A 15,021-nucleotide genomic window follows, 5' to 3' on the forward strand; every position below is an offset into this window, starting at 1 on the left:
TTCTTGAAAAATTACCATGTTTTTTAACTTCTCATTCTCTTACCACTCATATCTACAATTCTATCCCTTCCCTGGCTGAACCTATAGGCAAGGACAAAATGTCCAAAATCAATTACAAAATACGTTGTCATTTTCTAAGCCTTACGTATTACTTACTTTACATTATAGTACCTCTGAGAAGCTCTTTATTTCTGTTTTTTATGTCTATACATACCACATATATGTGTATTGGCAGCTAACACATAGCGCCTATTCCTCCCGAGAAGGGAGATGAGGGCTCACCTTTACCAGGTTGGCCTTGAACAGAATGATACTCATGGTTCCACCTCCAAGTGCTAGGATTACTCAGAATGCACTAGCCTGCCCAGTTTGTGTGGCCCTAGACATCAAACCCTGGGTGGGTTTAATGAATGACAGGCAATGAACTCGACCAACTGAGCCACATCCCTTGTCCCCTCTGAGGGCTTTGACACTTTCATTCCAGAGAGGAAAGAGACGAGGGACATTTTTGGTTCCAAGCAGCTCCTGAAGACAGATTTGTCTAAGTTCAGAGACTGCACAACTATCATCTGTATTCCACGGCCCAGATTCCACCAACCAAAGGGACCACATTGGGTGGACACCTAAACCTCTGTGACTCCAAGGGATAATGAATGGCACAAAGTGAGGTGTAGTTTGAGAGATATGATATATTTTAGGATGAAGAATTTGTTCAGAAGGCTTAGAACAATTGTTTCTTTGAAAAAGGCTTTTTTCATGGATCGAGGAGAAAACTCACATGTTGTGCACAGATGAGGACCTGAGTTTGAACCCCCAGCTGATAATGTAAAAGTAGGTGTGGGATAAGGCACCCATAACCCTAGCACTGGACAAGTGGAGAAGGCACTCGTAACCTCAGCACTGGGGCTGGAGAAAGAAGATGACTGAGGCTCACTGGTCAGTCAGCCTAGCTGAAATGGCCAGCTCCAGGTTCAAAAAATAAGGGTCTGTCAGACATGGTGGTATGCACATTTTTAATTAAAAATTTTAATTTATGAATATATATATGAATGTTATGTATTATGTATGTATGTCTATAGTAGGTATGTGTACCATGTATATATCTGGTACCCACAGAAGCAGGAAGAGGACATCAGATTCCCTGGAACTTGAGTTACAGTTGGTTGTGAGCTGGGAATCTAACCTGGATCCACTGCAAGAGCAGCCAGTGCTTTTAACTGCTGAGCCATCTCTCCAGCCCCAAGTCATGCACACTTTTAAGGCCAGAATTCAGGAGACAGAGGCAGGTGCATTTCTGAGTGTGAAGCCATCTGGATGTACATAGTGAGTTCCAGGTCAGCCTGGGCTACATAGTGAGAGGTGGGAGGGGGTATGGAAAACAGGAAGCTGACCTCGACACAGATACATGTGGGGGTACACACTTGTGTACACCTGTGCATATCATATCACACACACACACACACACACACACACACACAAGTAAGAGATTTCAAATTCACTAGAATACCACTCACATTTTAGAGGAATAATCAGGTGCACATGACATTGGCTTGTGTTAGGTCATTTCCTTTTTTGTTGATTTGCTTTTTGAGACAAACAGGCACTCTGTAGTCAAAACTGAGATCAAGCTTAGAGATCTTCCTGCCTCCGCCTCCTGAGTACTGGGTTTATAGACAAGCTAGATTGTTTCTTGATACTGTGATTTAATTTTCAACTGTATTCATCTAGGTGTTTGGATGATACATCCTGTACCCCTAATGTTCCACTAAATCCCAAAGTATCCAGCTTTATCTAACTGTGGATCTAGAGCAAGTACAAATACAGTGTCCCAATCCCAGGACAAGGTCATTGTCTCACATGGCCCCCTTTTGTATTGAGATATCACTGTGCATCCCAGGAGATCTTCAAAGTCACAGTCCTTTTGTTTTAACCTCTGGAATGCTGGGATTACGGGTGTGTGTGTGTGTGTCTGTGTGTCCACAAACCTAGTCTGAAGACTTCCTATAACACTGGAGGCAGGTAATAGATTGTATGTGTCTCATGGGCTATGTACAGTAAGAATTACACTGTAAGTATGTTTAGAAGCTCAGGTTTACAAAATTTTTCTATCCTCATCTTATTTCTATACTAATAAATAATGAATAAGTGACTGTGAGCATTCAGCCACAGATGGGACATTTCTACTCCTTTCCCATCCGGAGGCTCAGAGAACACTGTGGAAGAGGGGGCAGGAAGAACGTCAGAGAATGGAAGATGAGGACGAGTTCTACAAAATGCTGTCCTCTGACACACTGTGCCTGCTGCACACATGCACTCATAGCTACAAGGATTACCTGCATAAAACCTGCGCAAGACCCAGCCAGTTAAAAATTATAGCATGGGTAGAAGCAGATACCTACAGCTAAACACTAAACTGAACTGGAATTCAGTTGCAGAGGAGGAGGAGTGATAAGCAAAGGGGTCAAGACCAGGCTGGTGAAACCCACACAAACAGTTGATCTGACAAGGGAGAGCTCTTGGTCCCCAGACTGATCACTGGGAAACCAGCATAGGACTGATCCAGACCCCATGAATGTGGGTGTCAGTGAGGAGGCCTGAGAAATCTATGGGGCCTGTTGTAGTAGATCAGTACTTATCCCTAGCATAGGAATGGACTTTGGGAGCCCATTTCACATAGATAGATGCTCCCTCAGCCTAGACACACGGGGGAGGGCCCAGGCCCTATTGCAAAGGATATGACAGACTCTGAAGTTCCCCCCACCATGGAAGGCCTCACCCTCCCTGGGGAGCAGAAATGGTATGGAATAGGTAGGGTGTTAGTGGGGGGCAGGAGAGGAGGCGTGGGAGAGGGAACTGGGATTGACATGTAAAACAATCTTGTTTCTAATTTAAATAAAAAATGGAGAAAAAAATTATAGCATGTGGATGGAGAGATGGCTCAATGGGTAAGGGTGGGTACTGCTTTTATACAGTGTCAGAGGTCAGTTCCTATGGCGCCCATACTGGAGAGATTAAAACTGCCTATAAATTCAGATCCAGGAGATATGATGCCCTCTTTTGGACTCCACAGGCACTGCACTCATATGCAAACACACACACACACACACACACACACACACACACACTCACTCGCACGCGCGCACACACACACACACACTCGCACGCGCACACACACAAACACATTAAAAATCTAAAGTATTTTTTCAGTATGGAGCTGGGAGGGGCTTCCAAGGTTCTGCCCCTGACCCTGGGGCTATTGGCCAGTTAGTGGCTGCTGGGGGAGGGAGGGTTGCTTCTTAGGGTGTTGTTCACAGGCAAGATGACCCCATATCTACATGGACTAACTGGTCTCAGTGGGTCATTTAAAAAATAAATCAAAGAAGTTGGAAGGGAGATATATTAGGGGTTGGGGAGAGTTGGAAGGAGGGAATGGGAGATGGAAATTATTAAGATAAATTGTATACTCCTATAAAACTTTCAAATAATAACCAAAGAAGCTAGGATTTATAGATAAGGTCACACATGGCTAATGAATAGAGCCAGGATCCAAGCCAAAGTCTTCACCCCAATCCAGACCTATGCTTATGCTGAAGATTCCACATCCTCCTGGATCAGTGGGTGGTGTGATAAATAATATTGAATTAAAGTCAACCATTCAGCACTGAAACCCAGCAGCTTCGTCTGCATGGTGTGTTGGACCAGGCCTGTCATAAACTAAAGAGTACGCTACCTGGTAAAATGAAATCCTTTCCAGCAATCTTTCTTCCGTTTCCTCCACCAAACTCAAAGAGGGCAACGAAGAGGTAAGAACTTCCAAGTCCTTCTCAAGAGACGCATAGTTGTCGTCAAACTCTTGCCATTTCTAGACAACAGACAACAGCAATCAGTTCCAGAAACGACAATCATAAAGCCAAAAACAAGCACTGAGACCTGAAGAAACTGAAACACGGATCCTATGTAGACTCCAGATGCACCTGAGAGGTGACATGGTATCAGAAAGAACTCTGTCAATGGTGAGACACAATCCTACTGCTTTTGAAAAAAAAAAAATTAATCCCACTGGTGTAGTATGTGTTTATTTGCTTGCAGTGCTGGGTATCAAATCTAGGGTCCCATATGTGGGTAAGGCTTATACCACTGAGGCACGCCTCCTGCCTGGCACTAGAGCTTCATGCCAGCATTGTGAAACAGGGTAGTGGAGTTGAGAGAAACATACAGCAAGTGGAAGTGCTATCTATCCCTGTAAAGGGCTAACAATGTAAGGGAGACTTGTTCTTACTGGGAGAGGCAGAGTGCTAATTTTGAAAAGCATTTTTGCAGTGGAAGCCTCCATCAGGTTGTTCTTGCCTCTCCAATGCAATCCCCAAATCTAGTGAACACTGTTTTACTGAACTACCTGAGGCCTATCTTACAGCCTGCCTGAGCTCATGGGAGTTGGCAGTTGCGGGGAGAGTTGCCTCCCCTATCCCCTATCTCTTTACCCTTAGTGTTGTCTTGTCCTAACTCAGTGGTGCTCAGCATATATTGTCCTATCTCCCCGTATTTCCATGGTAGTCCACTGGCTAGGGTTCTAAGCACTAAGTAATTGAGTTATTTGAGTTATTGACATTAAACATCGTCTCTTAGAAAAACAACCCCAGTAATTCTCCTTTCTTTCAAACAGCAGCCACTTGTCTTATAGAGCACTCACTGCGTCCATGAAACTTTTTAAAACCACCATTACTTTGAAATCAATTTGACAACATAACTAGAAAATAAATAAATACTGTCACCAGGAAATAATACTGTATTTGTAACATTATAATTGAATTATAGTTGAATGTTGCCTTTAAAAATTTTCCTTTATGGGCTAACCATGTAAATGGTTTAGTGAGTTACATGAAAGCTTCAAGCTGAAAAGGACTCTATACATGGTTGATTTTTCTTTGAACCGAGGCAGAATCAGCACAGTTTGTGCATTTGTGCTAATAAAAAATGTGTGTGCCCAATGGCTCTTGAAGGAGCCTAGACTGTGAACCATGAACTATTCCATCCAAACCATCTCATCCATGGCTGTCACAGGCTTTCAATGCTCCCCATTCACAGACAAACCCACAGGGTAGAAAGAGTTCATCAATTTATGACAAGTTCCAGCAGACCTTGCATGAAGTGGGGAGGAGTCACAGCTAGACCTGGGTCCACCTTCCTCATGGTTGTGTCCCCATCAATTGATGCCCCCTCACCTGCAGTGGGTGGAGCCCAGGAAGCCCGGCTCAGAGGTCATGTGACACCCTACCTGCAGCAAGCTCTGAAGCTGTGAGCCCCTCAGGCAGGCATCTTCCTCCAGGGCTTTCACTTCTGCTACTTGTTCTGCCCCAAATATCTCTCCCTTTTGTAACGAAGGTGGAAACATTTTTGCCGAATAGGTTTGAATCAACAACACGTCAGCAACGAGCTTCCGGAAAAATCCCTGTATGCAAAAGGTTTCTAATATTTACTGCTGAATTGGGAAAACTATAAAAGCTAAGTTATTTTAACTTTTTACCCCAGTTCTTTTGGCCAGCCTTCTTCCTATACTGGGTGGTGAACCCAAAGCTTCCCTCTAGGTAAGGGCTCTATGACCCAGATGTACCCCAACCCTCTTTTACTTTTGTTTTTTGTTTTTGTTTTTTTGAGACAGGGTTTCTCTGTGTAGCTTTGTCTGTCCTGGAACTCTCTCTGTAGACCAGGCTGGCCTCAGACTCACAGAGATCAACCTGTCTCTGCCCCTGCCTTCAAGTGCTAGGATTAAAGGTGTTCAACACTACTGCCTGGCTCCTCTTTTACTTTTTATTTTCAGCAGGGTCTTGCTAAGCTGTTTCGCCAGTCCTTGGATCTGTGCTTCTCCTGCCTCAGTCTCTAAAAGCAGATGATATTACAGGCCTGTGCCACCAAGGCCGGCTTAACTTTGTTTTTTAAATCCCTAACCTCAGGAGGTCCTATAAAGAATCATATGTATATGTGAATATATGTGTGACCACACAGAATCAAACGTATAAGCAAATGAAAGAAGAATTAAAGTGGACTAATTCCAGAGTCTCTAAAAAACAGACGGAATCTTAACCAACTATAAAGATATACTATCCTTAAGTAATATTGCCACCAAATAATCTATTTTAAGCAGCGACCATTAGTGTTAAGTCAATTTCCTTTTCTGCGCTGATCTTTCTGAGTTAATTATTTCAAGTTGTATATGTTAAAAGGTGGTTAATAAATTTGGAGAGAGACTGCCTTCAAAAGATGCTCATTGTGTGAACCTGAGCAGCCCACAGTCAACAGGCAGAGCTCCTCAACCTGAGCTCTCATGGAGACGAAACACAATGGCCACGTGAGGGGGATTTGCTAACTGGCTGACAGGCTGACTGGGCATCTTAAAGGGGAGTGAGCTTCACAGGGTGTCTCCATTTACCCAGCTGCTTCCTCTAGTTGTTTGGAGGGGCCTCTTATTATGAGCATTCCTTCTCCTACCCCTAGAAGTGGACAAATACATAGAAGGTTTATGAAAGTGTCAGTCAAGGGGGCCCAGCACACACTGGCATGTCCAACCTGTGATCCATGGGTCAGGTAAGGCAGAAGCTAGCCCCCAAACACAGCCCAACACAAAATCTTAAGCTCATTTGAAACATATGACTTTGGGGAGAGGGGGTTTATTCTATTGCCTGGTTCTTGAACACAAACTTTGCTGATGACAACGTGATCACAATGTCAAAAGGTTGGACAATGTGTGAGGGTATTTTTCCCTCTTCCTCTGACCCATTGTGCAGTATTCACCTTCTAAATTTTCTTAGACTAAGGTCTATTTACCAAAGGTCTTAGCTGCAATAGGGACTATGTTCTCTCTCTCTCTCTCTCTCTCTCTCTCTCTCTCTCTCTCTCTCTCTCTCTCTCTCTGTTGTGTGTGTGTGTGTGTGTGTGTTGTGTGTTTTTTTTCAAGACAGGGTTTCTCTGTGTAGCTTTGGAGCCTATCCTGGCACTCACTCTGGAGACTAGGCTGGCCTCAAACTCACAGAGATCCGCCTGCCTCTGCCTCCCGAGTGCTGGGATTAAAGGTGTGCACCACCAAAGCCCGGTGTGTGCGTGTGTTTTAAGACAGGATCTTACTATATAGTCCTCCTGGAATTCACTATGTAGGTCAGGCTGGCTTTGAATTTTACAGAGATCTTCCTGCCTCTACCTCCTGAGTGCTGGGATTAAAACTGTGCACAGCCATGCTAGGCTGATCAAGAGAATTTTGTGAAATGAAATGAATGGAAAATGAGAGGACTAATTAAAGCATTAGATTATAAATGATTCCAGTTTTCAGGAAGGCCTTTCCTAACCTAAATCAGTTTCTCCTATTATATACCCTCAGAGGATGAATATCCTTTTAACTGTCCATTTGCTTAAAGACTTGTTGATAAAATGTCTGCTTTCTCAGTCAATGAAAAGCTCCACATAGGTGAGAAGATGCTGAAGGAGCTTGTAAACAGAATGCTGTGTGATCCAGGAACAACTGGAGGCTAAGGTCACCAAAAAGGCTCAGGTCACCCAAGAGGCACAGGTCACCAAAGAGGCACTTACCTTGTGATCTTGTAATTGAGCTTGCAAAGCAACTTTACTCTTGGCATGTTGTAAAGGGCCAGTTGCAAGCTTTTCTTTTCCAATACTGATGAGCTCTGCCATGCCTTGAATCAAGGCATCCTGCTGACTCTTGGAGAGGAATGGGCTGCTGAGTTCTAAGTATTTGGCTTTCAGGATTCCCCACATACTGTCAAGAACATCCTGAAACCAAGAGAGCAGATGTGCACAAGCATTTCAGCCAGCCAGGGAAATCAATCAGACAAAGAACACAGTGAAACTGTCATTGGAAGACCCGAGCCTGGTCCCTTACACCCACAGTGGTCAATGATGCTCTCTGCCCACACATACCTCTAACTTGTAAACATCTTGGAGTAAAACATGAGGGAAGTGGAGCCTCTCCCCTTCGTTTCTTAGTTTGGCGACTTGCCTCTCTGAGTTCTGCAGCTCCACTGTATGCACATCTGCTTTCTAAGTGAGAAACCAGACAAGAGAGAAAAAAACCTTAATACATCTGGAAGCACACAGAGCTGTTAAAACTGAATCAAACACGGAAGTGCCATGAGAACACAGAAGCAAATGAAGGGGAAAAATTAAAGTCCTGCCACAACACCCCCTTCTGCCAAAGTACAGTTCTCCTTGTCAATCTCCCTAGAAGTGCCAGAGTTGAATTTGTTCCCAATGCATTCTATGTACACACCAAACAAGGCATGTGTATACACACCGGGGAAATCGTGGTCCCTGCACCTCAGGGGCACCCTTCAGCACACGTTCAAACCACTACAAAATTAATTTTCAAAAAATTAATTAGATTGGGCCAGGGGTGGCAGTGCACACCTTTAATCCCAGCATTTGGGTTTGGGCAGGTGGATCTCTAGGAAGTCAAGGCTAGCCAGGGCCATATAGTGAGACCCTGTCTCAAAATCACCGCCACCGCCACCGCCACCGCCACCGCCACCAATATTAGCAGTCATGGTAGCATATACTCAGCAGGCTAAGGGAGGAGAGTCTGCCGAATATAAGGCCAGCCAGGTAGAAGAGTGAGACCCTTCCCAAAACTCCAAAATGAACACTAAAAGAACAAAAAAACCAACACCAATCACCATCCATTTCTGTGCTACTGGAGATTAAACCCAGAAGCCATGCATGCTGGGCAAGTGCTCTACCATGAGCTATACCCCCAGCTCTCTGGCTCCCTTTCAACAGGGACATGGTATGCCATCTCATTCTAAGGGTGCACACTGCTTTGTCACAGGAAACTGTTCAATTCCATGGGCTTTGGGCGATTTACACTTTTATAGCAAGCACTGCTGCCAGGTCCACAATCTGGCTTTAAACGCTCTATATAGCTGAGGATGACCTTGAACTTCTGGCTCTCCTGCTTCCACCTTCCCAGTGATGGAATTACAGGTAATTGTCATGGTTAGCTTATTGAAATAACCAAATCCTGGGGGTCAAATTCTGGGCTGCATGCAATGATAGCCAAACAGTTCTACCAATCCAGCCACATCCCCAGCCTCTTATTTTACCTCTTCAGGGAGAACACAAATCCAGATCTTAGAGAAGCAATGGAACATAGTGGGTACTCAATATTAGCTCAGGAAACTGTTGCTGAATGGAAGAGTACTTGTACTTAAAACCCTCATGTAAGTCCACTGGCCCCTCAAAGCTGGACTAATTATATTGTTTCCGTGGAGGAGGTAAGGGCAGACTGTAGACACACTTTAACTTTTGCTCACTGGCAGAAGAAAATGAACTCTATTGCTTTAAAACATTATGCTTCAGGAAGCCATGCATTTGAAGGTCAACATTAATTGTTCTCATTAGAATGATCACTTCAGCTTCACCAACACTTGCCAAGGGGCGTGCTTTGGACAAGCAGCTAATCCCCAAGACTCTCTGCCTGAGGTCAGGCCATTCTGAACTATTTTGAATGATTACCTGAAGCTGTTCATCAATACTCTGTCCACTGATTTCATTCAAGGACTGCTGTAAAGCTGTTTTCTTCTTAACGAGTTGACTGTATAATTGCTTTATTTCATTCTGTGTAGGAATGTACATGTAAGGTACATGTAAGAAACTGATCAATCTCCTTTAGACCTTCCCTCCCTTCTAATATTAAATCGAAACATTCTGGAAATTTCCAACATACAGAAAGAGAGGCATCCACACAGTCCATCTTCGACCCCCCCCCCCCCCCCCGTCCCTGGATCTCATCTAGACCTAACTTCCCTTCCCTTTGTATTATTTTGAAGCAAATACCACACACTAAGTCATTTCATCAGTATTTCAAGTGTTCCATTAAAGGAAAAACACCCCATCTTGCTAAAATATAGAACCCCCTGGGATTTATACTAATTCCTTCATATGATTAATTATCCAGACAGGGTGCATAGTTCTGTAATTGCTTATAATTTCTCTTTCTGGTAGGATATCATTGAGGTCACAACAGTCTGTGGTATTTATCACAGCAACAGAATGCAAGCCAGGACAGCATCTCTTTCAATTGGCTGGCTCCCCTACTCTCCTTTTTTGTCTCTTGGATACCTATGTGTAAGAAAATATGAGCCATTTGTTCTGGTTTTGGTTGATTGCACCCCTGGTGCTAACATATTCTTTCCCCCTTAGGTATATTTTACTTGGATTCTAGAAGCTTTCCTGGATTCAGGGTTGGTTGGTTTGACTGTTTTTGAGGTTTTGTATGTATGTGGTATATGCACATCTGCGTGCAAGCAGATGCCAAGAAGGTATTTCCTTTATCACTCTCCACATCATCATCATCATCGAGACAGGGTCTCTCCTGAACCAGAAGCTCACTGTTGTCTAGGATGGCCACCCAGCTCCCAGGATCCACCTCTCTCTGCCCTCTATACTGAGGTTACAGGCATGTATGGCCATGCCCGGCTTTTTCATGGCTGTTGGGGATTTGAACCCAGGTCCTCTTGCTTTTATAGCAAGCACTATTATCCATGAAGGTATCTCCTCAAGCCCTTAGATTTGCTTTTTATGGGCCAGATTCCTTTAAGTGGTGTTTTGTTTCATTTCTTTTTCATTATGCAGTTTTTAGCAGCTTTCTAACTCATCTGTCTCAAGACCCTCCCTTAACAATCTACCAGGGCCCTGGGTTTTCACAGAATTGTCAAAAATAGTAACCGATCTCTCCGGCCTAGAAAGTTAAATAAAAAACTCTCCATGACAATCTGAAAGTGGCAAATGCAATACAAGAAAAGAAACATGTTAGATCATCTTGACACCCACAGTTTTTGGAGGAGGGCCACATTTTCAAGCAGTATCCCTACTAAGAGCAAAGGCAGGCCTCATTATCTCCCTCAGCACTCTCTCTAAGAACTGATGGCAACTGAGGGTCCTGGCTGCACAGTCAGGGTCACACCTGATAGCTGCGGCTGTGGTCAAGGCCAGCCTTCAGGGATGAGCTTCTCCAGGCAGCTTTTGCCTGGGTGCGCTCCAGGCTGACTTTCAGAGCATTGAAACATTCAGGCAGCAAGGTGGTGTTCTTGCCAGGCCAAGTCACAGCTTTCAGAAGATCATCCGTCTTGTCGCCCAGAGCTAAATAAAGCTTCTTCAGCTCCAGAGCCAGTTTCTGCAAGATGGAGAGGAAGGAAGACACACAGTGAGCTCTGGCCTGACGCACAGCTGCAGAAAAACCAGACACAGGTGCGTTAGTTTGCACTACCTCAAAGAGTGCCTGCTGGGCAGAGGCATCCTCTCTGAGCAGCCCAGGTCTCTGCAGCAGCTCCTCCACACTGCCCAGGCACCGACTGAGGCTCAGAAAGAGTTCAAATAATCTTTTATCCAAATTGGTGTATGTTTCTTCTGTCATACTTTCCTAAATCAAGAAAAAAAAATGTTAGGATTCCTTGCCTTCCTTCACTTGTGTTTTCCACATTTCCATTAGAGTGTGCAATTTATATTACATTTTTAAAGGACTTATTTTTAGATATTAATTATATGCGCCTGTGTGTGTCTGTGTGGGGGGTATATGCATGGGAGGGCAGGTGCCCATGGAAGCAATTACAGGATTAAGTCACCTGATAATGGTGGCTGAGAACTGAACGTCAGCCCTCTGAAAGAGCAGTACTCTTAACCACTGAGCCATCTCTCCAGGCTTACTTTCTGAAAAATGTTATGACAAATTGTTCCAACTAATGCTTGCTAGATGCCCGGTTACTGTTTTATTAACTGGTGAACTAATCTACTTATCCTGTGAATTATACCATAGAATAAATAAATAAAATGAAGATTTTTTTTTTTAACACTGAGATAAACAAGCTAAGAAAACGAGGCGACGGAGTATTGAATGGAATTAAAAGGTGGACCACTAGGTGAGAGTCCCCCTTAGCATGGCCATCCAGGTGAAGGTACAAGCCTCCTCCTCCTGCTCCCTGCCTCAAAAATGTTCAAGCTGTGATCAGCTCAACTGATCTTGAACTTGCAAACCACCTGCTTCTGCCTCCCGAGTGCTGGGATAGCAGGCATGTACTACCTCACCTGCAGCTCGTCCTCATTTTAATGTAGAGACTGTGGGCTAATTAAGTGTAGCTAAGAGAAGAACACTTATAAGGGAGAAGCTGAGGGGATAGTTAGGAAGAGAAGGAAAAGTACCATAAAGAGAGAGATGGGTTGCAGAAAGAGGGACTCAGGAGTGTCAGCTATGGGCTATGAGGTCACTTAGATAGCTGCATTTCCAAGGGGGCCCCTGGGGCTGAGCTGCCATATACTAGTAGGTTGGAGAGCCACAGTTCCACTTTAGCATAAGCTATCAGAACCATCTTTTTCTTTGCCTTGAGTTCCTGACTAGTTAAAACTATTTGGGCTATATGCCATGGCCCCTAAGTTATTAATTAGAACATTTAACTAGCCCACTTCCATTCACCCTCATGTATGCTTCATTTCCTTACTGTCTTGGCTGAAGAATACCTAATATCACCCAGCACACCACTCAGAATAAGCTCACTCAAGGTTGGAAACCTTGCCTATGTTCTTTTCCCATCCATTCTATCCCAGGGCATTCTGCAGACATCACTAATCAATTACCACACCCTCACATATACACACCCCTTGTTGATCCTGGGCTCAGATTTAGAAGTCTTTGCATACTGTTTTAGGGAGCCACTGCAAAATTCACCAGAAGTGGCAAAGGGCTGTGCATGGAGCACAGTGAGACAGCATTTTCAATAGGGCATGGGAAGTTCTGGATTCAATTCTCAGCGTGACATGTACAACCACAGTTGGCAAGCAAGAAAAATCCCATTTCTAACCCCAAGACTATTATGACTCTATTGTTTGTCCAGTGAAGGAGATTATGACTAATGTGCAATGATGATATCCTGTCTTTCTTTTTTTTAGAAGGTTACTGCAATGCGAACAATTCACAGTATGTAATTTCTACCTGTGTCTGAAGGCTGTTTGCTTCTTGACGTAGATCTTCAAGCTGGGTGGTGTAAGTTTGCAGTTCGTCAGCTGTAGGGCATCTAAAGTTATACTCACTCACACTGGGCAGAGTACTTGTATTTGTGACCACCTATTTTAAAAGAGAAACCTAGTAAGTTATAGCATGAACCCCTGCAGGAGCTAACGTAAACAGGATAGGAATGCCTCAGCGTCCAGTCTTCCCAGGTACCCTCTCTACTGTACACTGTTACTATTAAAAAACAAACAAACAAACAAACAAACAAAAAATGAAAATCCATTTAGATATTAAAATGAGGGAGAAAACACAATTATTAGTATTTAGGCATCTGTACTGACCTGCCTTTGGAGTTCTGACAGGATACACCCTCAGCTGCTGCCATTAAGGGCATCACCTCTGCACATTCACTATGTTCGCCTTTAAAAGGGCCCTGCCCACCTCACATCCCTCTCTTTCTCTCTCTTCTTCCCTGCTGTTCCTGTCCCCAGAGGCCTGTCTCCATCTCCCTTCTCTCCTTTTTACAGTCCCTTTCCCTTAATAAAAGGCCCCTCTGCTTGAACTCTGTTGCATGGCATCTTTAAGCGGCTCGCAAGCCGCTTAAAAAAAAATTAAAGGAATTAATAAAGCCACTAATTTATAGATGTATGTATATGTATATGTATTTGTTTATTGTTTTTGGCAGATTAAGGGATTGAACCCAGGGTCTTCTATATGTTAGGCAAGTGCTCAACCATTGAGCTACATTCTCAATTTAATCTTTCAATTTAATAGGAGAGATATTCAAACCACAAACTTAGCCAGTCCCCCCCCATCCCCCCTTTTTTTGAGACAGGGTTTCTCTGTGTAGTCCTGGATGTCTTTGAACTCACTCTGTAAACCAGGCTGGCCTCAAAACTCAGAGATCCATCTGCCTCCAGAGTGCTGGGACTACAGGTGTGAGCTATCACTTCCTGGCTATGTAGCCAGTTTTTGACTAGTCTATTTACTATACAGTAGTTTATTTACTAGTTGGCTCCTTGTATAGCCAACTCTTAGAATGAGATACACAATTAGGAAAAAGCCAGGCGGAGATGGTGTGTGCCTTTAATTCCAATATTTTGAAGGCGGAGGCAGGTGGATCTCTGAGTTCAATGACAGCATGGTCTACAGAGTGAGTTCCTGGACAGTCAGGGCTACACAGAGAAACCCCATCTCAAACCTCCACTACCCCACAAGACCCCTAAAAGTCAATCACTATTAGGGTTGAGTCACATTTGATTTGCTATTGAAAAGGCATGTGAGCATTGGAAATGAACCATATTTAGAAGGAACAATGAGTCTTGAGTGAATTTCTCATTTGAAAAAAATATTTTATAACAGCAATGGACATGCCAAAGTGGCCGGGGCAAAGTCCCTGAGGCCTCGTGCTCCACTGCATGGCTCTACACCTGTAAGAACGTGGGCATCACAAATTAGAATCAGTGGGCTCTAAAAGAGGGGGTCATAAAGTTGGGAGGGAATAGGGGTGGATATCAGACAAGTGGGGGGTGGGAGTAAATACGATCAAAATCCATTGCATGCACATCTGAAAGTCTCAGGAACTCACTGACAAACTTAAGAAGTAGGTTGTGGAGGTAGAGGACTCTCCAGGGGGTAAAGAACTGATAGTACTTTAAAACACACTTGTATATACAAGTTTTAAGCGTAATTAATAAGGAGAAACCGAGACAAGATCCTAGCCAGGAGGCTAATTCAACTCCGAATGGTCAAATAAGCTTCTGAGCAGGAAATGCATTCCCACTAGACTGGAGATTAGGAACTCATTGAGGACCTTTGCTCAGGCCATCTAAGTGCATAGCTATGACTGATAAAACCTGATGGCTTAGAGCAGCCAAGCCAGGCGACCCACTCGTTCCCTGTCCGGGGAGAGCTCAGTGTGAACAAAACTTGCCATTGGCATGGGCTGGCACGAGGTAGGTTCTACAGTATCTTCTGATGAATGGACAGCATGCACACACTATTCTAGAGGTGTTTTG

General features: G+C 44.0%; 1 protein-coding gene across 14 annotated transcripts in view; it reads right to left on the reverse strand.

Moving 5' to 3' along the window:
- Syne2 (spectrin repeat containing nuclear envelope protein 2) overlaps positions 1-15,021 on the reverse strand; it is a 289,785-nt gene that overhangs the window by 72,217 nt on the left and 202,547 nt on the right. For all 14 annotated transcript variants that reach the window (XR_004770080.1, XR_004770079.1, XM_027418272.2 and 11 more), the window contains 8 exons: positions 12,986-13,117; positions 11,270-11,422; positions 10,967-11,176; positions 9,517-9,618; positions 7,927-8,046; positions 7,579-7,779; positions 5,276-5,449; positions 3,731-3,862 (listed from right to left, as the gene is read on the reverse strand). Coding sequence is in view for 12 of the 14 variants with exons in the window: in XM_027418272.2 (XP_027274073.1) it covers positions 3,731-3,862; positions 5,276-5,449; positions 7,579-7,779; positions 7,927-8,046; positions 9,517-9,618; positions 10,967-11,176; positions 11,270-11,422; positions 12,986-13,117 (1,224 nt within the window). In the remaining 2 variants the exon portion in view is untranslated. The remainder of the gene's footprint in view (positions 1-3,730; positions 3,863-5,275; positions 5,450-7,578; positions 7,780-7,926; positions 8,047-9,516; positions 9,619-10,966; positions 11,177-11,269; positions 11,423-12,985; positions 13,118-15,021) is intronic.

This window comes from Cricetulus griseus, chromosome 5, assembly GCF_003668045.3.
Source record: "Cricetulus griseus strain 17A/GY chromosome 5, alternate assembly CriGri-PICRH-1.0, whole genome shotgun sequence".
NCBI classification, from domain to species: Eukaryota; Metazoa; Chordata; class Mammalia; order Rodentia; family Cricetidae; genus Cricetulus; species Cricetulus griseus.